This window comes from Cyprinus carpio, chromosome A11 (genome assembly GCF_018340385.1).
Source record: "Cyprinus carpio isolate SPL01 chromosome A11, ASM1834038v1, whole genome shotgun sequence".
NCBI lineage: Eukaryota > Metazoa > Chordata > Actinopteri > Cypriniformes > Cyprinidae > Cyprinus > Cyprinus carpio.
This window is the reverse complement of record NC_056582.1, coordinates 24,164,150-24,189,589: the sequence shown is the minus strand read 5'-3', so window position 1 is coordinate 24,189,589 and position 25,440 is coordinate 24,164,150. Positions and strand designations below refer to the sequence as shown.

General features: G+C 34.3%; 1 protein-coding gene across 1 annotated transcript in view; it reads left to right on the top strand.

The window, feature by feature from the left end:
• The first annotated feature begins 1,157 nt into the window (after window positions 1-1,157).
• Window positions 1,158-25,440, top strand: part of LOC109098641 (echinoderm microtubule-associated protein-like 6) — a 494,728-nt gene continuing 470,445 nt past the window's right edge. The window contains 10 exon segments of the mRNA XM_042766914.1: window positions 1,158-2,221; window positions 2,324-2,541; window positions 14,171-14,330; window positions 15,275-15,373; window positions 16,980-17,048; window positions 19,158-19,343; window positions 19,578-19,713; window positions 21,608-21,809; window positions 23,214-23,351; window positions 23,431-23,687. Coding sequence (XP_042622848.1) covers window positions 2,345-2,541; window positions 14,171-14,330; window positions 15,275-15,373; window positions 16,980-17,048; window positions 19,158-19,343; window positions 19,578-19,713; window positions 21,608-21,809; window positions 23,214-23,351; window positions 23,431-23,687 — 1,444 coding nt within the window. The 5' untranslated portion in view covers window positions 1,158-2,221; window positions 2,324-2,344.

Genomic DNA, 25,440 nt, shown 5'->3' with positions numbered 1-25,440 from the left:
TACAGTTTACAGTATATTCACATAGAAAACATTTATTTTAAATTGTAATAATATTTTACAATTTAACTGTATTTTTATCAAATAAATGCAGCCTCCATGAGAGCTGACTTCTTTCAAAAACATTTAAAAACCTTACCAATGCAAAAGCCTCCGTCCAAGTCTCATTGTGGTCTACAACAGAAATAATGAGGGTATGCTTGTTTTTTTTCTTTCCTATGGATGTGTTTGCTGTTCCTGTCATGTGACTTTAGCTTTGTCAGGGAAAGACCTGTTCGATATCTCAAATTATACTCCATTAAGTCTCATTTTTTTGGGGTTGTTACACAATCGATCATTTCCAAAATGTTATGAAGTGTTTAGTTACATAAACATCAACCAAAAGATGACATTAAATGTAGAATAATGACATTTAAATAGCATATAGCGACTTCAAGCTATACTTTTTTTTTAACCAGTGTGTAAATAGCATCATCATATCTAATTAGGATAAACGTTGTATGTGAGATTATAGCCGATTATAAAACTCCTATAATTGTAATATAGGTCCTAGATCACATCATTTTCACAACTCACAACTTTTAATGGAGTGTTTATGGTGTTAAACAACAGTAGAAACCCATTAAAGTTCAGTTTCTCACTTCATTCCTGTGAAGAAATTACTCTGATTAAAGTCTACAGCACATTTTAAGTGTCCACAAGACAAAATACTGATCATTAAACATCACGAAGGCTTTTTGTACTAATGCATTGATGTGAACACGTGGAAAGTCTAACAAATGTTATTTCTGAGGGTTAAATGTGAGGTTAAGAGTCTTTTTCAAGGTTGTAGAGTTTAGTAGAGATGCTATGTCCCTATGATATCCACTACTAAATCGTCTCTAGCAATAATTTTGATCAAACAATTAAATGTGTGTTGTCTGCTGTTATGTTATTTAATTTATATATATAAATTAAATATATTATTAGAATTTTTAATAGATTTTTAATGTTGTAAAAATTATTATAAAAACACCAATAGAAATACAATAGCGTTCTTTCTAGCGCTTTTTAGTCTTTCCTAATATGCTTTTGGTATCTCTATACATGTTGTTTACAAAATTAATATAATATAATATAATATAATATAATATAATATAATAATTGCAAAACGTCTCTCAAAGAACGGTCTTGGCCGAAGACCCGTATGTTCAGCACGTTGGACAGCGCGTGCTGAGCGTCCATGGGATTTGAAGTCATTTTCGAACGGCTGTGCGGTCACGGCATACCCTTTAGAACTACCAGTCCCATGATTCCTTGCGCGGCGCCGCTTTCGCTGCTCGTCGGCATCATCGGAAACGGGCCACAAGGCGTCGTAGTAACCAAGCCGAAAGGCTCACTAGAAACCAGAAATCATATTCTCTAAAATATTACGCTAATAACTCAACTCAAAGCGAGTTTACTCCCTCAACGCTGCGCCGAGTTTGCGGAGGAAGGGATTAATCCACCTGAACCAGCTCGCGCGGCTCGTTTCCTTCGCACCAGCTTGCGCCTCAGAGCCGGTTTCTGATGATTCGGTGATCCGGATCACGCGAGGAACGGAAGAGTTTGCTTGAGGAGCACCGAGAATCGAAGACCTTTAGGATGAAGTTGAAGAACATGAAGACGCTTTTGGGGAAGGTCTGATGCAGGGGCGGAGTGACGGTTGAAATCGTTGAGATTTTCAAAAATCCCGGAGACAAACACGCCGGCTTCCGCCCTTTAGAGAAGATTAGGTGTGAGGTTTGTCTCCTGAAGTCTCTGCAGCGCTTTAAAGACGTCCAGACCTCAGTGTGCTTGCACGAGGTTGTTATAAATGCATCTGGACCGAGATCAGCAGCTAGAGTTGTTTTTAACGGTAATGCGCAGATTCAGCATGCTTTTAAAGGCTTTTATACTCTTAAAAACTCATGCAGTGGTTGGTAGATGTGACCAGCTATTCCAATATGAACATTTGTAATCACTCTTGACTGCATTCCCTTTAATCTGGATCCAAATCAGCATTTTCCCAACCTGATTTCTTCATGACACCCGTTGGGGTCTTCAGACACCCTTCCCTGTGCAGGTGACCCAGCTTGTGTTCCAGTTATGATGCCCGGGCTGCATGCATGAACTTCAAGAGGGTGTTGAATGGTGGCATTGCCGTAGGGTTGGTTAAAGATCTGAACTGGTGTCCGAAAGGCTGTAGGTTGCAACCCTACAAGAGGTGACCCACCATCAACCATTGTGTCTTTGACCTCCACACACACCCCGTCCCAGTTAGAAAGAGCGCTGTTAGTTGGCTAAATGACAGTTTTGTGAATGGTAGACCGTTGCAGATCCTGAGAGCATGGCGGATAAGACGGCTCCCGGCTGTCAGCTGAGGCTGGAGTGGATTCATGTGTACAGAGGACATCAGTGCAGGAATAACCTGTACTACACCGCTGGGAAGGAGATCGTGTATTTCGTGGCTGGCGTCGGAGTGGTTTACAACACCAGAGAACACACGCAGAAGTTTTACTTGGGACACAATGACGACATCATTAGGTACGACCACGCTCTTTAGAACAGCTACAAATTCGTAACATCGAAAATATCAAAACATCACAAATTTACCATGCACTGTGATAATGCCATTGTAATCTTTTAAGTATCATACACATGTGTGTTTTTGTGCCACGATGAAGCCATGTTTTTAGGACTTATACCATTGGAAATGCCAGAAGGTCTGGTGTAAATACCATGGTAATCATTTATTACTGCTAAATACAGTGATAATACCATGGTTTTTAATATGTACCATGGTAAATTGGTACTACTTACAAATTTTTTTGGACAAATGCAATGGCAAAAGCCTGTTGCATTGGTGATAGCATGTTTTTATTCTATTTTTTGCATAGTTATCATGGTAATACCATTGTATTGTTTTAAAAATCAGAAGGTATGATATAAATATCACGGTGAATTGAAACGACAATTAATTCTGAATCATTGTATGTAACGAAATACCATGATAATACCATGTTTTCTAATATGTACCATGGTAATTTCATGTTATTTGCCATAGTAATGCCATTGTATTTTTTAAAAAGCATGACCATGGTAAAGTAATATATCGGCACATATCATGACAACAAAATACCATGATAATACCATGCTTTCTAATATGTAATGTGGTAAAGTCATGGTATTTCTTGGAGTACCATATCATCACAATGTTTTTTTTTTTTTTTTGCAGAAATATTGTGACAAACCAATTGGTGATGCTATTTTTATTATTTTATGCATGCTAATGCCATTGTATTCTTTTAAATGCCACAGCATTTAATGCGTATACCATGGTAAATTAATATATCACTGTAAACAAATACCATGATAATACCATGTTTTAATGTGCATCAGTAGTGATGTCGTTTTTCATGGATTGTGGTATTAATTTCACAGTTTTTTAGAGGGGTTTATCATGGGAAATGTAACGTGTTCCTGGACACGTACCACAGCAGTTACAGGTATTTGTTTAAAATAGAGTACCACATGAATACTATGGTGCTTGAATAATCCTAGAGGGTTTGTTTGCCTGTGAAGTGTTGACAGCAGGTGTTTCTCTCTGATAAAGTGGGTTTGTATCTGAGACACCTGATGCTATCTGAACGTTTGGCACCTCTTTTCCATCCGCGATGCACAATTTATCAGTCCGTCGTCTCATGGACGGATCAATGCGGCCGGCGAACATGAGAGGGGTCTGGACTCGCAGCGGCAGGATTCAGGGAATGAAATGGGGTTCATATGCAGAGATGGCAGCGCTTGTGTAAAAAGCCTCTTCATGTTCTGCAAGGCCATGTGATTTTTCTCCTGAAGGGAGGATACAGTGAGGAAGTGACCGCGTTTCTTCCTCACTCTCGCCTCCAGGTGAACTCTTATAAAAGAGCGCACTTGTGTTTCTAGCAGCGCACAAAAAATATTTAACATAAACAAACTAAAAGAACTTAATGTAGTGCATATTTGTTAGTCATGCATAAATCCGAAAACGGGTCAGATTTTTGTAATGCACTGTAAAAAAAAAAAAAAAAAGAAGGTTTTTCGAATTAGAACACAAAGATAGTTGTAAGTTTCACAAAAAAATACTGTTTTTTTATACTTCAGATTTTCACGTTTTATTCAATGTGTTAATTGCAATTTCTTTGTAATTAATTGTGAAATTTACAAGTACTTTCTGATTGAAAATTCGAGTTTCTACACTACTTTTTTTTTTTAATTAGTTTTTATATTTATCTCAATAAATCCAATTTCTTTTTCAATCTCTTACATTTTAACTAAATATTGCTTTTAGCAAAGTTATCCATATTTTAAAAATTGTTGTTAAAAATGTAATTGTTTTTACAATGAACAGATTCATGCTGATTCTAAGCAATTCTAATAGAGAGCATTTCTGAAAATAATTGTATGATTTAAATAAATCAAATAGATGCATATAATCAAAACTATGCCAGAGTTTTATTTTCATATTAAAGTTAGTTTGTATTAAATGCATAGATGCATACGATTTTAATAATAAACTATGCTATGTTTATTTAGTTTTAGTTTATTAGTTCATGATTTGCAACTAGCATTAAGTTTATAGTTTCTTTATAGTAAATGCATGCAGATGCATATAATTAACAAATAAACTATGCCATTTTCTTTCATTTATTTAGCATTTTTAGTTTATTTATTTGCATCACATTAAGGTTATTAGTTTTGATCATAATAAAACAGTAGTCCAAAATGCATGTGTATTTTATACATAATTCAAATGCATAAATCTTAAATTTAGGCTTCAGTATATTTTCTATACTTTGCATCTTGCGTTTGAGTCGTGTTTGCGTGAACATTTGTTATGTGGACTGTGTTGTGACAGAAAGCCAAGCAGATTTAACAATATTTAGTCCCGTTTACATTTTCTCGACTGTCAAATCCATAAATCGCTGGCTCTGTTTGGGCCCGAGGGTGGGATGCTATTCTTATTTTTGTTATTTTATTAGTTTTTATGTTATTGCCTATATTCTTGACAAGATGATTGATAAAGTACAACTATCATGTTTGTTTAGAATGAAGTTTAATTGCTTGGCTAGAGTTAGAGTGCAGGTTACATTCTGAAGGAAGAGTCACAGGATATGTGCTCAAATTATGGGATGCCGAGGGTGTCTTGTTTTAGGCTGAGCCTGCAGATGATGGATTTGGTAATTAGTGTTGATTGTCTCAAGTGTCCCATCACCTCATATAGGAGGTCTCTCTGTAATGTGCATCTATAAACGGAAACTCACGAGACAGCGTTTGTGTTGTTGCAGTACGAGTATTGTGATGTATTTATGTGTTATGGAAACTCTGACATTCAGTGTTGTTGGCCTTTGCCAGATTGTATTATATTAGAAACACACACACACACACACACACAGGTCATAGTCGACGTGGACAGAAGAGGTGAGTATATTAACCCCCAGTGTCATCTCGCTGCCTGAGGGGAACTTTGCTATTGAAAGTCATGTTAGAGTACTATGCAGAAAACACACATGATGCCATACGTGGCGCTGAGGTATAAATGTGCTTTTACTGCGGTGAATGAATTACCACTGTCATTCTGGGCATACATTAGAGCAGCCTGGTGTTTATGCAACAATTATTTAAGGTGTTTAAGTCAGCTGTCACGAACACTAGTGCTCCATAGTTAGTGTTTAGCGATGTGTACAGACCGTGAACACTAAGAATTAAATCATGTGTCTTGTTAAGGAGAGGTGTACTGTTATTAGATATTATGTGCTTGTTTATTTATGCAAGAGAGTATTTGCCTGTCAGGTGTGATAAAACAAGCAATTTCTATAGAGATGTGAAGGTGATATAGTTTGTTTAACAGGTGCTTAAGTCTTAAAATAACGTTTTTGTTGTTGATTGCATCATTTAAGCATTGCAAAACACGCTTCTTATTCAATGTTTTTGTTTTGTTTTCTAGTACAAATATATACACATTCTTAAATCATGATATATATTTATTGAGAAGCTAAAATGACTTAAGCCACTATTCAGTCTTTTGTTTAAGTATATATATATATATATAAATGAAGTAAGTTTATGCTTAAAACAAGAACGAAATAGCGTTATCTTAAGGAAATTTTTCTTATCACATTGGGAGATTTTTTTTATTGCTTCAAGCGTAAAGTCAATTCATTCTAATAAATTGTTCAGAATACAAGACTAAATATCTTTATATCATTTTGCCTTTTTAAGTTTAAGATTACATTAGTCATCACAAAATGTAAACTGTCTGTTCTCTTTGTGTAAATTTAGCATCATAACATTATAAAAAAATTAGACGTTGAAAATAAAAAGGTAAAATTAAAAAATTATTTGTAAAAAAAAATTATTTCAGTCTTTCTATTTTAAACTTCATGTTTATATTCAAGTCTGTAACTTAATTCCTTGTAATTGTTTTGAAATGTATATGCATTTTTTTTTGTGTGTTTAAAGATGTTTCGAAGCCATCTTTTTCAGGGAAACAGAATTGCAAAAAAACGACTTTCCCAAAAACTGTGTCATCCCCACTCATCTTAATTTCTTTTTTGACAAAAAAAGTAATATTTAAAATCACAATCTTTCCTTTTAAGGTGCTTGACAACAATGTGTTTTGTATAAAAAATACGATATAGAAATAAGCTTGGACTCTTATATATATATTGGAAAAAACAAGGTTCTTCAGATCAGTGTTTTGCTGTAGCTTTTTCAGCTTCTTCTAAAGAACTGTGTTGACAAAATAGCTGCTGTTTTGATTTGTCTAGAGCAATACATTATCCGCTGACTAAAGTAAAGACTTTAGTTTTGGTTAGTCAAAGAGTTCATTGTTGTAGTTTCTCACTCAGCATGAAGGGCAAGTGTGGGGTCCACTCTATCAGCCCCGTATCTGACGACCCAGAACACAGTGAGATTAGCCCAACTCTGTGAGCTCTTAACCGAGGGAATTACTGTACTTAAACTCAAATTGCACGCCGTCTCATCCAGTTGTGCGTGTGACAGAGCCCGAGGACACGTTTATTTGCTTTTCTTGTTTCTGTGCTGTCACGCTTTTTTGATATGCATGATTTTGAGAGCTCATTAGGACTAAAACAAAACTGACTACTTGTTTCATTAAAAGCTCTGCGTTTGGAGATGCGCAATTCATAATTGCATTATTCTAATGAACAGACCTGCTCAGTCACTGATGCTTTTTTTCCATTCTTAAAAAAATAGCACAGTTATATATTTTTTATATGTTTTTTTGAGCAAGTGCAAATTACAACATTTGAATGAGCAAACTTGTGATTAGAAATTCATTTAACTTATTCTACATAGGGCAACACATATGTTATATATTCTAGAGCGCTAAGGTTGTCATATACTGCGACTGTAACACATTCTCCAACGTGACATGGATTGTTATGAGGACCACTTGACAGCAGTGTTGACTTAGAAAATAGTGCTACTCACAAGAATGACGTTTATGATGGAAGAATATAATCTGTTCTCTTGATTGCCTTAACATTATGGCATGTGCTTCTTTAGAAAAATCTGTGAAGTCTGATTGGTCCCGTTGCAGCGTTGCGTGTTCGATATCGTTGCTAAATTTTCTCGTTTGAGCTGAAGAATTGATAAAAATGATTAAGGAAACTGCAGTAATACTTATTGTAGGGCTACGCCTAAACCTTTGTGATAGGTTATGGTGTGCAAGAAGGTTATAGAGCAAGAACGACCAGGTCCACAACATCACTCAGAAGACATGAATATGTGGGACACCCCCCAAAACCACCCCCCCCCCCCCTGTTTGATATGGAGAACCACGAGGAGATGCAACACACTTTTTTCACTGGAGGAAGATATGTAAATTATATCATTGTTGACTAGAGGTGGGTGGGTGGAGAAGACTCTTGATGATGGGATTGTTTTCTTACAAAGCTTTTGCCCTTCTCCGAGTATATATTAAATGCAAGGACTGGAAGTGCTGTGGATTACCTGTGTGGTTGTGTGTATCAGCTGTTTGGACTCGGATTGAGGGCTCACATGATTATGACAAAAGAATATTATTCCACTGAAATTGTAATTGCGAAGTTATGATTTAACGATATCACAGTTTACCTTGAATGATGTGTATACGAGTGTGTGTTGTTGGTGCAACTGCATGCCGTATTTCTATATGCAAATAAACAAGCTGGAAAACACTCTAACTGAAAACGTGGTAGTGCCGTTCTATAGTATTACAGCCTCGGACTGTTCAATACACACTCGGGAATAGTTTCTTTCTTTTAATTATAAAAAAAAAGTACAAATATGAATGGTATTCGAATGTAAATACTAAAACTAAACAATGTCAAACCCTTAAGATAACTTGTACACAAGAAAAAACATTTCTTAAGCGGGCAGAATAACATAATTGGACTTTGAACTATTAATTGCCGCATTCTGACGCTTACGTAATGTGTGCATCCAGCATCGTAACTGCGATTTAGAAATTCCGATTAAATTGTGCAGACCCTAACTCTCTTCTCGACGGGACCCATTCACGTGCAGAGTAAGTGATTGCAATGCTCATTCTGTATCTGCCCAAATCTTATTAGGTAACAAACCTCATCTAACAGCTTGGATGATCTGAGAGTGAGAAGGCATGGTTTTGTTTATTGGGGGGTGCCATTATTTCCTTTAATTTTCATTAAGTCAAATCATATAGACTAGTATTTTTAGTCCAGCGTTGGATCAGAAACCTTCTGCTGGTTTCCAGATCTCAGACGCTGGAATTATTTCCAGGCTTTTCCAAACATGGCTCTGTCCACGACAGCGGCAAGGACTCTCCCTTTCAACGCCACAAAGACTTCAGCACATCGTGCGGAGGGAGCACACCCAACAAACACACACACACACACATACACGCTCCGCTTCTCTTTCTGCAATGCTTATGAATCTCTCTTTCATTTTCCGGTATGCCTAACAGTCACACTGTGTTCATCGGAACTGCAGATATTTCCCAGAATCCCTCATCTGTTCACTGACTCACCGGGGTCCCGGCACAAACATGAGTTAACACCCACAGGCGTCCCAACACACAAGACCATGTCCAGAATAAATCAAATCAGTTATATTGTGCATGAAGAAAATAATTTTGCATCGAGATATTATTCTTATTGTAATTAAGAACATTTGTCCCTCGAAAACTCTAATTCTTTGTACTGCAGAACCTTAAATTGTCTTTTTGAGGCTTTGGTGTGCATGTTCATTGTTCCTCATGGATTGTCCATTTTGTGTTATGTATTACAGAATTTGAATTTTTTAAACATCATATGCCACATGTAAAGCATGATTTTTCCTACATTGGTATATGAAAAGACAAAATGCTTGGAATTAAAACAAGGAAAAAAGAGGCGCAAGTAATATAACGAATGATTGTCGTTATGTTTTACATGAAAATACCATTCAGGAAAAACACTTTTCACCTCAAAACTTCAGATTCGTAAAATAAATGGTGTTCAAACGTTTACTTGCCTCCCTAATGGTTTAGTAGATTGAAGATATTATTATAGTTATGATTAAGATTTCATGAATACTTTGTTTTATTTTATATAATATTACTTTCATTTTACTTTTAAGGTACTCTAGGGGGGAGAGGGGGGCCGATATACTATATAAGGTGGTTGTGTGAATTGTTTAGGGTAGATTAGGGGGATGAAAAAAGGGGGGTGTTTTGAAGTTGGAGATTAGGTAAAAAGTGGCGTAAATTTTGTGAGGGGGTGTGTTGTGGGTGTATAGTAATAATCCGAACAAAGTTAAAACAAAACAAAAAAAAAACAAACAAAACTATATTATAGATAGAATCACAACACCATACGAGCTGTATATCATATAGAAGAAAATACAGGTGCCTCATCACACAAGAGAGACGTTAACCGAATCTAGTATTATTATATATTTATTTTGTTATTACATTTTAGATTATATTTTAACACCAATTACCCGTCGGCGGGTTACCAGCTTAGAACAAACGAACTCATCCAATATCAAATGTGCCTAGCGTAAACCCCATTATGTTTAAGGTTTATTGAACCATATGCAAACATTATTTGGGCACTCAATAAAGACGGGTTTTAAATGGTGTTACTTTTAGTTTTCGTTATCTAGTAAGAACCTGTCCGGGGAATTTCTTTGTAATTAATAGTGTGAAATTTACTATTTTTAATTGAGTGCAAGTATAAATATTTTTTTAGAACAAACGAAACCAAAAACAAGACTTTTTCTACGCGGCAAAAGTGATATTGTGCACTCCAAATAATACCAAAACAGGGGGGATTATTTTGCTATATATAAATATAGTTATAGATATATATATATATATATATTAGATATATATAGATATATATATATATATAGATATTATATATTTTATTTATTTTTAATGCAAAATATAACCTAATATCTTTTTGTTGTATGATGTTTGTGTTTTGCGGGATTCATCCGACTCTCTGTATCAGCTCCACTGACGCCATGCCAAGTGTTCAGGATTAGATTTTGTTGCTATATTTGTGTTATAATGCTTTTACGATCGCACACACACACACACACACACACACACTCTCTTTTATCTGTTGTGTGTGGAAAGCCTTGATTCAATCAGTGAAAAGAGTTTCTTCTTTTCTCCTCTCTTCTCACTCTCTCTTATTTCTCAGAGTTTGCTCTTTCATCGCTCAGGACACTTAATGGAGCTCTCAGTCACGGTTCATTTAAGTACCAACTTTATCTTTTGAGTTATTGCCTGTGCAAAGCTTGTCACCTTGATGCTAGCTTTTTCTTTTTGGTTGCCAAGGTGGTTTGATACTGTTGCTAAGGTGATCTGGGTATGCAAGGTGTTTTGCGGTTATCGTGTGTGTTAAATAGTGTGGGATGAGATACATACAGATCATCTGATGAGAAATTATTGAGTTTATATTGAGATATCTGACTTTGATCGCAGACTTTGGTATCTTGAGCAAATCTGAGCACTATTTGAGAATGTGTTTCTTGTTATTATATTGAGCTAAAACTATTATTGAAATAACACTAAAAGTATAGTATGTGTGTGGTGTGTGTGTATGTGTATGTATATATATATATACTGTATACACACTAGTATGTAAATACCACTAAAATAACACTATTACATACAGATGTCTCCACTATTGGACTATTGTTAACATGAAAATGAAAATATAAATAAATACAAAGTGAATTCAAAGTATTTATAAATGCTATAATATAGTATAAATAATACTAAAATAACACCGTTTTAAGACGAACCATTTAAATTCCCTAATGTGTTGAAAAACAGGATATTCCAAAAATGTTCTATTTATAAAGAATTGATTGGATGATAAAAAGGTGGTTTTGTTGGAATTAATGTATAAAGTAAATGGCTCAGTTTTCATTTCATTGTGACTTAAAGCAACAATGTACATTTGCTCTTCATTTAATGTCATTACTGGCTAGGAGAAACAATTAGGATATTAAAGCGGTCTCATTAGTGATTTTTCCTTCCTGCGGGTTGTTACTTGCACATATGTGCACACAAAGGGGGGGGGGCTAACAAAAAAACCTAACACACACACACACACACACACACACACATCTGTAGCTCATAGCATTGTTGGAAAGCTGCTGGTTTGTTTTTTTTGATGGTGGTGGTGGTGAGACTTTGCTCGTTCTGCAGGCTCTCTGAACACACACACACACACACACACACACACACACACACACACACACACACACACACTGAGGACACATAGCCTGCTGTGTTTAATCCTGCCTTTGATCTGCGTTTGAGAGGAAACTCCTGCCCGCTGCTCACCGCTGGTTCCTTGATGGCAGGCGATGCCCGCCGGAGTGCTAATATCAGCGCTCTACATGTGACGATGTGGACCTGGAGTGAATGTCACGGTTCTCGCTCTCCTCAGAGTTAGGCAGTAAATCACTGTGGCACTGCACGTCCTCAGATCTGCTGTAATCACAGCATTATCATGCATTAAGATTTAATATAAAGCGATAAACTACGCTGGATGGCCGAGGAGCCGATGCATGGCAGTGAATTTACTGTGTTAAAGGGGTGCTGTTAGCAGTATTGTTATTGTTAACTAAAACTATTCTATTTATGTTTTGATATAGTATTAAATATATATTAGATTGAATATTAAAACTAACCCACAAAATAAATAAATAAAACTATCAACATATAAAACCAAAATTCAAAATTCAAAAAAATAAATAAAAAAAAATTAAAAAAATTAGTTGATAAACAAACTAAATAAAAATGTGTATGGTATTGTTATAATAATTTTTATTGTAAAAACTGAAATAAAAAAAAATGATTAAAAATATCTTATAAAAAAATAGAAGCTAATATATAAATTTTAGATTCAAAAAGACAGAAATGTCACTTTGGCAACTGAATTAAATCATTTTAAGTTCAGGTTCTATAATGACTAAAATAAATAAAAAATAACTTGTACAAATTATAAAAAAAGTATTATTTTTAAAATGTTAGAAATGTTTTCTTGGCAACTAAATAAAATAAGTTTAAGATTAGGAACTAAAATTCCTAAACCATAAATAAAAATAACTTATAGAAGCTATTTGGAAGTCGTTTTTGGTATCTGAAAATATTTCAATGACTTATTTGGTAACTGAAATGTTAGATGAAAAACAAAATATAAAGAAAGAAAGAAAGTTAGAAATGTTGCCTGGGCAACTAAATAAGTTTAAGGATGCGTTCACACTTGGTTCGATGAGAAAGCAGCATTCTCGTTATCCAAACGAACCGAACTCGGGTGCACACTAAAAGTGCCAGTGTGAAAGCGCCCTAATCTGAGGTTATAAACTTACTAAAACTAAAAGAAAAAGCAAGATATATAGATTTTTTTAATGCATAAAAATGACAAGAGCACAAAATGAATTACATAGAATTACATAAAGCTCAAATATAAAAGTAAAAACTAATTTAAAAGTCATAAATACTATAATAGGAGAAGTAATACAAACTGAAGCAGAGTGAAATAGCATGCATATATTGTCCATTTACAGTATGTTGTACAGTTAGCCCGTCCCAAACAAATACGTCAACACAGGAAGAAAAGTTGCGTTTACGGTCTTTTAGCATGGGCTTTTGTTGCAGTGATCTGAAGCCTTGCTGCATCAGGAGCGTCCCTGAGCCTCGGCTCTCGCGGTCCGTCACCATGACAGAGCCGTTGCCGTGGAGAGAGTCGGTTCGTCTGTGACATCATCTTCCCGTCGAGCTGAACTGTAGTGAAAGTCAGTCGTTTCATGTGTGCGGATCCTGCTGTGTTTTCCTCAGTCGCACGTCTCTCCCACTCGGGTTAATTTTAGTATTTAGTCACATAATCACAGTTTTCTGTGTTCATGTATAACTCTGGATCGTTTTAATGAGATTCATCCATCCAGTCTCTGATGATCAGACTTTTGAAGTGTGTGTGTGTTTGTTTGTTTTGTTTGGTGGCCTATAAATTAAATAAAAATAAAATAATAATATAAAATTAAAAAATGTAATGAAATTATTATATTTATAATAAAAATAGTCAATAATAATAATAAAACAAAAATTATAAAAAGTGTTAAAATGGTTATTAATTATAAAAAAAGTAATAAGTACAGATCATTTAACAGACATATATTTATGTCTGTGAAATAATCTATGACTGTATATTTATGTCAGGGTTATTATAGTTAACTGAAACTAAAATTAAAGCCATTAAAGACAAAAAAAACATTTCATTAATTAAAATAAACATTAATTGAAATAAAATGTTTAAAAATTAAACAAATTTTTATTTCAGATAGTAAAAAAATTATAAAAACACACTACAAAATTACTAAAATGAAAATGGAAAATATAAAATAAAAACTAAACTAAAAAGTGATATATATATATATATATATTATATCTATATATATATATATATATATATAATATATATATATATATATATATATATATATATATTTTTTTTTTTTTTTTATATATAAAATATTTTTTTTTTTTTTCATTGCTACCAATGAAAATTTTCTTTTTTTTGCCTTTCTTCTCTTTTATGTCTGTCTTTCTTTCATTGTAACTCACAGCATGTGTCTCTTCTGTCCTCAGTCTAGCGCTGCATCCGGATAAGATCCAGGTGGCCACAGGTCAGGTTGGGAAGGATCCGTATATCTGCGTGTGGGACTCGTACGCGCTGACCACCGTGTCCATCCTGAGAGACGTTCACTCTCACGGTGTGGCCTGTCTGGCCTTCGACGCCGACGGACAGGTGAGTCACATGATTCCTCAGTCAGTATAATGACTTCCTGCACGGCTCTCTGGAATACTTCATTCTGATTGGCTGCATTCTCAAATATATATATATTTATTTATTTTTTTATTTTAGGGCTGTAACAATACACTCATGCCACAATTTGTTTGATGCACAAAACTGTTCTGACGATACGTTTCTCTCATGATACTTTAAACAAAATAGAGTTAAAATGGTAGGTATTTTTTTTTTTATTATTACGTGTACATCGTGTGATAAACGTGTAACAAAATAAGATACACAGTAGAAATATTCATGATTCTGCTTGGCTAAAAATATAATTATGTTAGAAACATGCTTGCTCTCCATCCCTGACAGCATACATTTAAAAAAATTTATTTTTTTTAATTAAATAATTTATTTTTAATTTATTAATCAGAATTAAGTAGCATGGAAGCTCAAATGTGTGATCTTCTGGGTTTACCATATTTGATGCGTTGATCATTGTTTTTATGTGAACAAACACTTAAACATTCATTTTTGGTTGAACTATCCATGATACATATTGTTGCATTTTTGTATTGCGATCATATTTTGACACAACATATTGTTACACCCCTAATATTTAGTAAGTTGTTTTTTTTGTATCATTGAGATACTATTATATGTTTTATTATTGTTTTAAACTAGTTTTTATTTTTATTTTAATTAAGTTTTTAGTAATTTTCTTGTGTTTTTGTCATTTTTAGTTTTTTTTTTTGTTGTTGTTTTTTTTAATAGAGTATGTCTATAATTGTTATTTGAGAACTAAACTAAAATAAGATCTGAAATAAAATGTTTTTTCTTTTGTATTTTATTTCAGTTCATGTTTATTTCATGTATTGATATAGTATTTTTAATGGTTTTGTAAATGCTCCCATCTAACCACTTATTTTCTCCTGTCTTGTGATTTTAACATTCAGCGTTTAGCGTCTGTGGGACTTGATGCCAAAAACACTTTGTGCGTGTGGGACTGGAAAAAGGGGCGTGTCTTAGCCACCGCCACGGGACATTCTGATAGGGTAGAAACGGAACGCACTGTTCCTCATTACCGACAGTTAATTACATCCAGCATTTCATTTCATGATGCCAGAATGATTTGGACTCCAGTGCATGAAGTGAAAAACACAGAACAAACCCGTCCGGGTCCACACATGGTAGGACTGTTTCCATAGCAACAGAATGCTGCTCCTCAGTGATGTGAATGAATAACCGTTTAGAGCGTTATGAATAAGTTATTGTGTTATGCTACAGTACAGAGGAGCGTTTCAATGCATGAGCTGTGTGTTACACACACACACACACACACACACACACACACACACACACACACACTAACTCAGTGTCAAGGGAGTCTGAAAACACAGCAGAGATGACAAGCTGCTTAGTGAAGAACCACAGACACCAGAAGACTCCCTGCGGTGCCATTTAAAACCCTGCTGCTCTTCCTGTCTCTCAGTGTTGTCTCTCTGCTGTTCCAGCTCAACAACTTCACTGCCATGACTGCCGATGAAATATAAAGCCATTTAGAGTTTATATCTTTTGCATTTTATATTCTTTGCATTAGCAGCTTTTTTTCCAAAGCGACTTGCAATGCGTTCAGGTATATACTTTATAAATTTAAAGAAACTTTAGGCCTATATAAAGAATTCTGTCTGATCTGCTGTGTTAGCAAACGGAAATGTTGCTTTATGAAATGTTTATTTGCAGATAATGCATGCAAATAACGATTAACAAGCATGACTATAATTACACAGCTCTGGATCTTGAAAAAAATGTAGCCGATTTGCAAAAAGAAAAGAAAAAAAAGGCCTAATATTAAACTTGTTTTATTTCAGCTAGTGATGTACTAACATACCCAAAACTAATATAAACAAAAATAAAAGCCTTGTTGAAATATTAAAAATGATAAAACACACTACAAACTTTAACTAAAATTCAAATTAAATTAAATTAAATATTTTAATTCTTATTTGTAACACTGCTGATTTGAGCCTAATTTGATGATGCTGAGTTTGAGATCAACAAGAAAAACTTTCGATTATGCATTTCTTTCTTCTCACTTTTTTTTTATTATATATATATTTATGTGTTTTTTTATAATGAATATGTATGTTTTTTGTAAAAATTAATTAAGAAGTAAGTTTTATTTAGTATTTTTTATTTATCATTTAACTTGCAGTCTGCAAAGCGAGAATCAGGATTATGCATAAAATAATGTGAAAACTGGCTGTGAATTGAACAAACAGCTGCAATGTGGCTCAGATTCAGCTAGTGATGGAATGAGTCTTTGTGGTGTTTTTCTGCTGATTAAGGGATAATACGAGACTTCTTCAGCTTACGAATGGTTGCTGAAAGCAAAAATGCTACGAAATGCATCATAATTTATCAGAAAGTTTGACATGTTTGAGAAAACCTACACTATTTTTGGAATCAGCACCTCAAAATTTGTAAGAAACAAGTATTGGATTTTATTCAGCAAATATGATGCCGGTATTTGCATTATAATTTCCATTATGCATTGTGTATAATTTTAGAGAGTTGTGATTAATTCAGTGTAATGGTTTTGGTGCTAGATGTTGTGGAAGTGTTGACGTGGTTATTCCACCTGTTTGTGCTGCGTTGCAGATCTTTGATATTTCCTGGGACCCGTTTCTGCCGCAGAGGCTGGTGAGCTGCGGAGTCAAGCACATTAAAGTGAGTCAAACCCCTGGGACAAAGTTCATTTAAAGGCCGTGTTGCATGGTTAATTTTTCAACGAATTTGTGCAATTTGCTTGTTGGTAATGAACATTTAAACTGTTATCCATTGTATTTTATGTTGTTGGGTATCACAAAATGGAATAAAATACGAAAAAGTAGGTACTATCTTACAGCGGTTTGCAACGATTCTCCTTTCCCCCACAATGCATTGCATTACGTCACGTTGGGGAGAGAATTTACCAAAGCCCGCCTTGAGAGCGACTAGAGAGACGAGTAGTAGACGAGAGTATTCAGATAGCGCAGATTATAGATAAATACATAGATATAGATAGATAGACAGACAGATAGATCGATGGATAGATATCGACCAACACAGCAACCAAACGCACTCACTTCCCTACAGCACCAGCTTTCCAACGCAGTTTCCACACAAGCACCAGCCAAACATAGCGACAGACACGCGGCTACGTTTGCAACAACATTTTCACCGGAGGAAGAGATAAACGCTTAGAAACGCCCATATAGCTAGTATGATGCTTTCTATTCTAGATGACAAAGACAAAGTTTACCAGTACGACACTATGACAAAGGTTACTGTAGGGCTGGATAATATATCGAACGATATGACCATGTGCATCTCGTCAGTAAAGCCGGTTCCATGATTAGCGGTAAATCCCCATCACCTGCTTTCAAATGGAGCTGCAGTTAATACACAGAGCTGTAGTTTCACTGAGAAGCTACGCTATATCGAGTTCATTATTGAAGATGAATCGCCTTTGATAATGAACTCGATATAGCGTAGCTTGTCAGTGAACTACGGCTCTGTGTATTAACTGCAGCTCCATTTGAAAGCAGGTGATGGGGATTTACCGCTAATCATGGAACCGGCTTTACTGACGAGATGCGCATGGTCATATCGTATCCGATATATTGTCCAGCCCTAGGTTACTGGTACTTATCTGAACTAACGTCATGATCACTGCCACTAGATATAAAGAAAACGTTTATTTTTCACTCAGTGCTATCCAATGACAGTAAAATAAATATATATATATATATATATATATATATATATATATATATATATAAAAAATATATATATATATATATATGTGTGTGTCGTTATTGTGCACTGCTGCTCATAGACTAGCTCCAGTGCTCATTGCTGCATTGCTAAATGATAGCAACTCACCAAGACACTTCACCAACTCTCCACTCATTCTCCTCGGACCATGCATTTAATTGGCTTTTGACGGCCATCAGTTCTAGGCAATTCCTCATTTGCTCTCTCACGTCTGGCTGGTTCAAAGTTTATAGGGCTGCGGGCCATCATACATGTTGGCTCTTGCCACCTCTTCCTCATCCCAGTTTTTTATCGCAACGTTACAATGTCCAAAAAATCGTGTATCGTTCAACGTGTACCACTTGCATAAACACTGCGTCCGTAGGCAGTATTATCCTTAGGGGCTGTCATTGTTGTTTCGCGTCCTGTGTGACGTCGGAACTCGGAGTACATTGATCTAGTACGAGTTCACGGGTTATATGTTACGGGTTTGACTGCCGTTCCAGTGCACTTTCACGGGTTTAAGGTTGGAAAAATACTGGTTACGGGTTGCCTGGAACGCGCATCATACTAGGCTGAGGCTACCTTTCCTCCACTTCTCCCCAATGTGACGTCATCACCGAATTGCGTAAAAAAAACTGTTAATACCAAAAACGTAAAAAACTGGTTTTTAAGGCCATTTTTGAGACATTTTAAAAATGATATACATATCTTGAGTGATTTATGTACCCATTAATCGACAGTGGTGGTTAACCTGCAACATGGGCTTTAAACCCGCTCTCGGAAACATAGAACTTTTTCATAGACTTCAAAAATGCATTAACATACTGATCAACTGACACAGAAAAATATCAGCCAAAAATCGAATTCTGTCTTATCTAGTCAACTTGTATGACTTTGCATTCACATTTGAACTAAATGCATCGATGTCAAGCTCTGAAAATAAAGCTTATGCATGCACAATATTTTAAGTTTGCTGATGCAAAAGATTTGCATGAGCTAAGGAGTTGATGTTCAGGTTTTTTTCCTTTTGTCTCACAGTTTTGGGCATTATGTGGCAATGCATTGACGCCAAAACGAGGGATTTTCGGAAAGACGGGAGACCTGCAAACCATCCTGTGCTTGGCGACGGCGAAAGATGAAGTGACGTATTCGGGAGCTCTTAACGGAGATATTTACGTGTGGAAGGGACTCAACCTGACACGAACAATACAGGCGGCACACGGAGTGAGTGAAGCTCATCACACTTCCTACACCATCACTCCCACCACACACACATCAGCTGTGCGCTATAGCATCTCCGTTAAAGGACATCTGAAGTTGCAATGCATCCCACTTGTAATCAGATATTCAATGCATTGGCCATTTGTGTCATGCATCTATAACATTAGTGCATATAGCATGTGCATGCCTTTTGGGACATGTTGCACATGCGTTTGTAAACTCTCTTTGTGCATGCAGGCAGGGATCTTCAGCATGCATTCATGTGAGGAAGGCTTCGCCACCGGTGGCCGGGATGGATGTGTGAGGCTGTGGGACGTGGATTTCAAACCCATTACCAAGATTGACCTCAGGGAGGCAGAACAGGGTTATAAAGGTAAAACATCACAGCTGGCTATGTAACATACTCGGACATTTACAACACAACGCTTCTGTTTCATTAACACTTGACCGTTCACATTTACACACCAAGTAACTATTTATTATTCAGCAATCTGACAAATTATTAATTACATCGGTTTACACTCATTCTGTAACAGAAGCAAGGGTGTAGAGTTTAATAGAGATGCTATGACATGTCCCTACCAGTATCCAGCCACTACTAAATTGTCCCTAGCAATAATTTTGATCAAACAATTAAATGTCTGCTGTCATGTTCCCATCAAAGCCAAAACCCAAATTTTCAAAAGTAAGTTGCATTGATCTAGATCCATTGCATCCTTGTTAAACACAATACGGGATCAATAAAACAGACAGTCTTTAAACAGGAAGAGCTCATTCATTTGACTCCCAGTATATAAGGGATTGTGTCACCATGGCAACACGGCCTGTGCTTATCACACGAGTGACAGTGTTTTCAGCGCTTTCACAGCAGAAGACTGTCAGATAAATGGCTCTCAGAGTCAGAGATCTCAGTGTGAACTCAAACATTTCTCATTAAATGATCTGAACTGATCTCCACACTCATTTTTTAGTTCTGTAGTCTTATTAGATGAGGATACTGGGTTTGTTTATTTTACATTTTGCTGGTGTGTCTGATTTAGACTTTCATGTAACATGTTTGTGACTTTTTCTGCTTTAAAGGTTTATTTTTAGGGGTCTTAAAGCCATTTAATGAGCCAATTAAATTCTGCCCTGCTGAAAACACCAGCTTATGACAACTGATGAGTGTGAAGCTTTTTCACTCTATTTTACTCTCAACTTTACACAGCTATTTTTTTTAATTTTAATTGTTTTGTACATTTTTTTTTTTAAGCTCTAAGGTCATAAATTAACTTTTGGTTCAGCATTACTGGTTTAATTCCCGTATGTGGATTTTTCTTTTTGTCCCATGTAATATTGATTAGTAACAGTATTATTTATATACTATTGTTTATTATTATTATTATTATTTTGATTAATTTTATTTTTATTTTAATTTTAGTTAAAGTTTTAGTTACTTTATGTGCTTTTGACTGTTTAATGTATATAATATATACATAAATATAAATCACTCCTACATTAATATTTTTTATATTTATCTTAATTTTATATCTATTTCAGTTTTAGAATTTGTAGTACTTTAAATTATAGTATTTCGGTTCTAATTTATAATTATAATAATTTAAGTTTGTTTTTATGTATTTAATTTTGTATTTATTGTTTCTTATTTTTCATATATTTAATTTCATATTTAAATTATTTATTTCATTTCAGCTTAATTTCAATTAACATTTTTAATAGATATGGTTTTATTTATTTATGTTTATTTCATATTTATATTTTATTTACTTCAGTAATTTCTTTATTCATAATTTCATTTTAGAAAACGATAGCAGCACTGTTTAGTAATTTAATAACTGATTTGATGCAGAAAATGCATCAGTTAAAAACATTAAAAATGACAAAACAAGTGATCATTTAAAATTATTAATTGAATTGTAAATAATTAATAATAATAAAAATAATAATAATTAAAAACCCCATCAGCTCAAGATTAAATAAAGTCAAGTTATTTTGTTTTTTAACAACTTCTGATTGTTTTTACATACTAAGGAGACACAGTAATCTTCCAAAATTTCCTTTGAACTAGTTAAGATATCGGACACCAGTGACCTTAGTTAGAGTAGATGATATAAGTTCCTGAAAATGGAAATATGTGGCTCTACCATGACCAAGGAACATACTAGAGCCCAAAATCCCAACATACATGTTGCTTGTGACCAGATATGTTAGTCTGGGCTGCTTGAATCCTCTACTTTCTTGTCGATCGGAATCTTCTTCTCTCCCAGGTCTGTCCATCCGCAGCGTGTGTTGGAGGGCTGACAGGATCCTGGCAGGAACTCAAGACAGCGAGATCTTCGAGGTGATGGTGAGAGACCGAGATAAACCGCTGCTGATCATGCAGGGTCACTCAGAAGGGGAGCTCTGGGCCCTCGACCTGCATCCCAAACAACCGCTGGCCGTCACCGGCAGCGACGATCGATCCGTACGGTTAGTCCACCCCTTCTATTAGATTTCAGTTCATGCCACATGAGTTCACACAGAAGACATTATAAATGGAGCAAGACAGGCGGAAATGAGGCTTTAGTTTTTCAAAAAACTAAGGCTGGGCGATAAACGGTTGTTGATAACGATGATGAGCTTGAACACGTGAACTTCATTTCCAGAGCTGCTCTGAGAGTCACTTCACCAGCTTTACACCGTTTCATTTGAGAAAAACTACTGTCAAATTCAGACCGAAACCGAGAGAAGTTTGGTTGAACTTATGAAGAAATTATGACAGAAATATAATACTATTATATTAACATGTAATTCTTAAAGTAATATTAAATGTATAATATCATACATCCAAAATGTTTTTCATCCATGTTTTAATTGATACATTTCTATTGTGCAGCATCTTATTTGAGGAAAAATTATAAATACAGTGCTTTATTTTAAATAACTGATCACTGAAACTCATAGATCTTCACCGCAGACCGCCAAAATAAAAGTTTGGTTTAACTTAAATTATGGCATATATATATATTTTTTTTAATTTTTAAAGAATATCATACAACCAAGATATTTTTCATTCATGTTTTAATTTATAGTTCTGTTGTGGCAAAAATATTAATTAAAAAATAAATAAATATTTGATTACCGATTCATTTGAGAAAAACTGTGCCATCAAAATACAACACGTGAAACTAACACACCCTAAAGCGGAAAGAACTGCATAACAAACCATCAAAATAAAGTTAGGTTTAACTTGGATAAATTATGACAGAAATACATTACTACTGTATACTGAAATGTACTTCTCAAAGTAATAATAATAGTAATATTTTTATTGTTAAGGAAACACCCCATTCTATTTTTTTTTCATCCATGTTTAACTTATACAGTTATGTTGCGCAGCATCTTATTTGACAAAAAAAAAAATTAAAATAAAAAATAAAATGTAGTGTTTTATTGGTTATATTTTCATTTTTACATTTTTTTTAAAAAAATCAAATTTTTAAAGTTTTATTAATTCATTTCATTAGACACTATTTTAAATTATAAATTTGCATTAAATTAAAAAACATAGAATCTTAAAAAATAAATAAAATAGAAAACAGAATTTTGGGAAAAAATAAGATAGATTTAAAGGTAACTACTCTGCTGAGAATTGTAAACAAATTTAGTTTACATTTATTTTCAAGATCTAACAAACATTTGGATTTATCATTTCCTTCGATAATATTTTATTTATGATTATATTGGTTAATTATATGTGTAGTTTAATATCAGTGTCATATATTTTGGGATATTTTTTTGTTGTATCGCCCGGTCCTAGCATAAATGTACAATATGGACATACGCATAGACAATAAGGACACATTTTATGTTTCATCAAACATGCATGTTTAGACTGTGGAGTTTGTCCGAACACACGCTGATCGCTCGCTGTAACATGGAAGAAGCCGTACGCAGCGTCTCCTTCAACAACGACGGTTCCCAGCTGGCCCTCGGCATGAAGGATGGCTCCTTTACTGTTCTTCGTGTCAGGTAATTGAATTTGGATCCCCTACACGTCTTCACTTCAGCTTCATTATTCCCAGACTGAGCATTTGTCTTGTTTTCTAAGGGACATGACGGAGGTGGTCCACATCAAGGACAGGAAGGAAGTCATTCACGAGCTCAAGTTCTCACCCGATGGCTCTTATTTGGCCGTAGGCTCCAACGACGGGTTTGTGGACATCTACGCTGTGGCCCAACGCTATAAGAAAGTGGGAGAGTGCAACAAGTCCACGTGCTTCATAACACACCTGGACTGGTCCGTGGACAGCCGCTTCCTGCAGACCAACGATGGAGCTGGAGAACGATTCTTCTACAGGATGCCAAGTAAGAATAATAAATCATTTAGGATTCATGAGAAAGTTGATGATATTTTCCGATTCTTTTAAATTTCTAGCTGTATTTTCTTTAAAAAAAATTGAGCAATTTTTAATGAAGTTGGATGATAAATGCTAAAATTCCAGTTAATAATGGGACACGAAAACCTGTTTGGAAACAGTCAATATTTATGCATTTTTTTCATGAAGTCATTTACCAATTCATTTAAATTTCAGAAGTCAGTATACGTTCTTAAATCTTTTTAATTTTTAATTCAAATATGCATTTTATAAATTACTAGGGTTTTCACAGTCATGAAAAACAGTTTCAGACCTGGAAAAGCCATAAAAAGTTTTTTAGTGAAGTTGGATGACAAAATATCGAATTCCATTCAATTATGGGACACGAAAACCTGTTTGGAAACAATCATTATTTATTTAAAAAAAGTGGAAAATCGTCTTGGAAAATCATTAATAATTCAATTAAATTTCCAAAGTTGTTGTTTTTTGAAGTTTTACATATTTATTTAAAATTGTGATTTCCAGACATGGAAATGTAATCAAAAACCTTTCTTAAAAGTGAGTGTCTATGGAAAAAAGGTCTGTGAATTCATTAATAATTCATGAGAATGTCCTGAAAATTTTTTTTTTTTCAAATATGTTTATTTGAGCACCAAAATACAGGATGCATACAATAGAAACAGTACCTATAAATATACAACAACAGTGCTTCACAATTTTTTTTCAGTATCTCCCCCCCACACTTCCAACATGACACTATCCCCTGTCCCCTACATGGGGTCCCAGACCCTAGATAGAATGTCCTCAAAAAAATTAATGATTCTTTACGATTCTTTTGAATTTCAAAATATTTCAGAATTTCAAAATAAATATTTATGCATTAAGTATTTATTTGTGGAATGTTATGAGAATTAATACAACTATTAATTTAAATTTTAAAAGTTAGTTTAAAAGTTAAAGTATTGAAAAAAAAAAAAAAAAAAATAAATAAAAAAAAAAAAAAAAAAATAATATATATATATCTATATACATATATAGATATATATATAATATATACAATCTATATATATATATTATATATATATCTATCTATATATATTTATATCTATATATATATAAATTAAAATATCAGTGCGTGTATTTTATGCACAGAATCATGCAAATATTTGTGCTTATTAAAATATATATAAAACGTAAATATTAGTGTGTGTGTGTTTTTTTATTTTATGTTTTATGTATTTTTTATGTTATTTTTTTTTTAATTCCCTGAACAACATTCATTTAAGTTTTTCATTTTAGTTTTAGTTTTTTGTTTTTTTTATTATTTTTTTTTTTATTTTTATTTTTTTTTTTTATTTGTTTTTAATATTAGTTAGTTTTAAATATTTCAGTGCTTATAATCACTCTTTGTGAGCGTTTCTGTGGAGGGCAATTTTCTTGCATGCAAGTTAGAGATGACATCAGTTCAAATTCAAGTTTTAAGACATTTTAGTCTAATTGGAGAGATTTGTCCATTTCAAGGTGAGGGCAATTTTCTTGCATGCAAGTTAGAGATCAAAAAGCAAATACAACCGGAAAGAGCTTCCTTTTTGAAAATTCCTTGTCCAGTAACAGCAAATAACATGCATACTTTAATTATTTTAAGGGTCAGCCTTTATTTTTATGAACATGTCTGCTCATCCATTTCCCAAACTGTGTTGTGTGTTATTAGCGGTAAATTCATGCCAAGGAGGAAGCCAAGG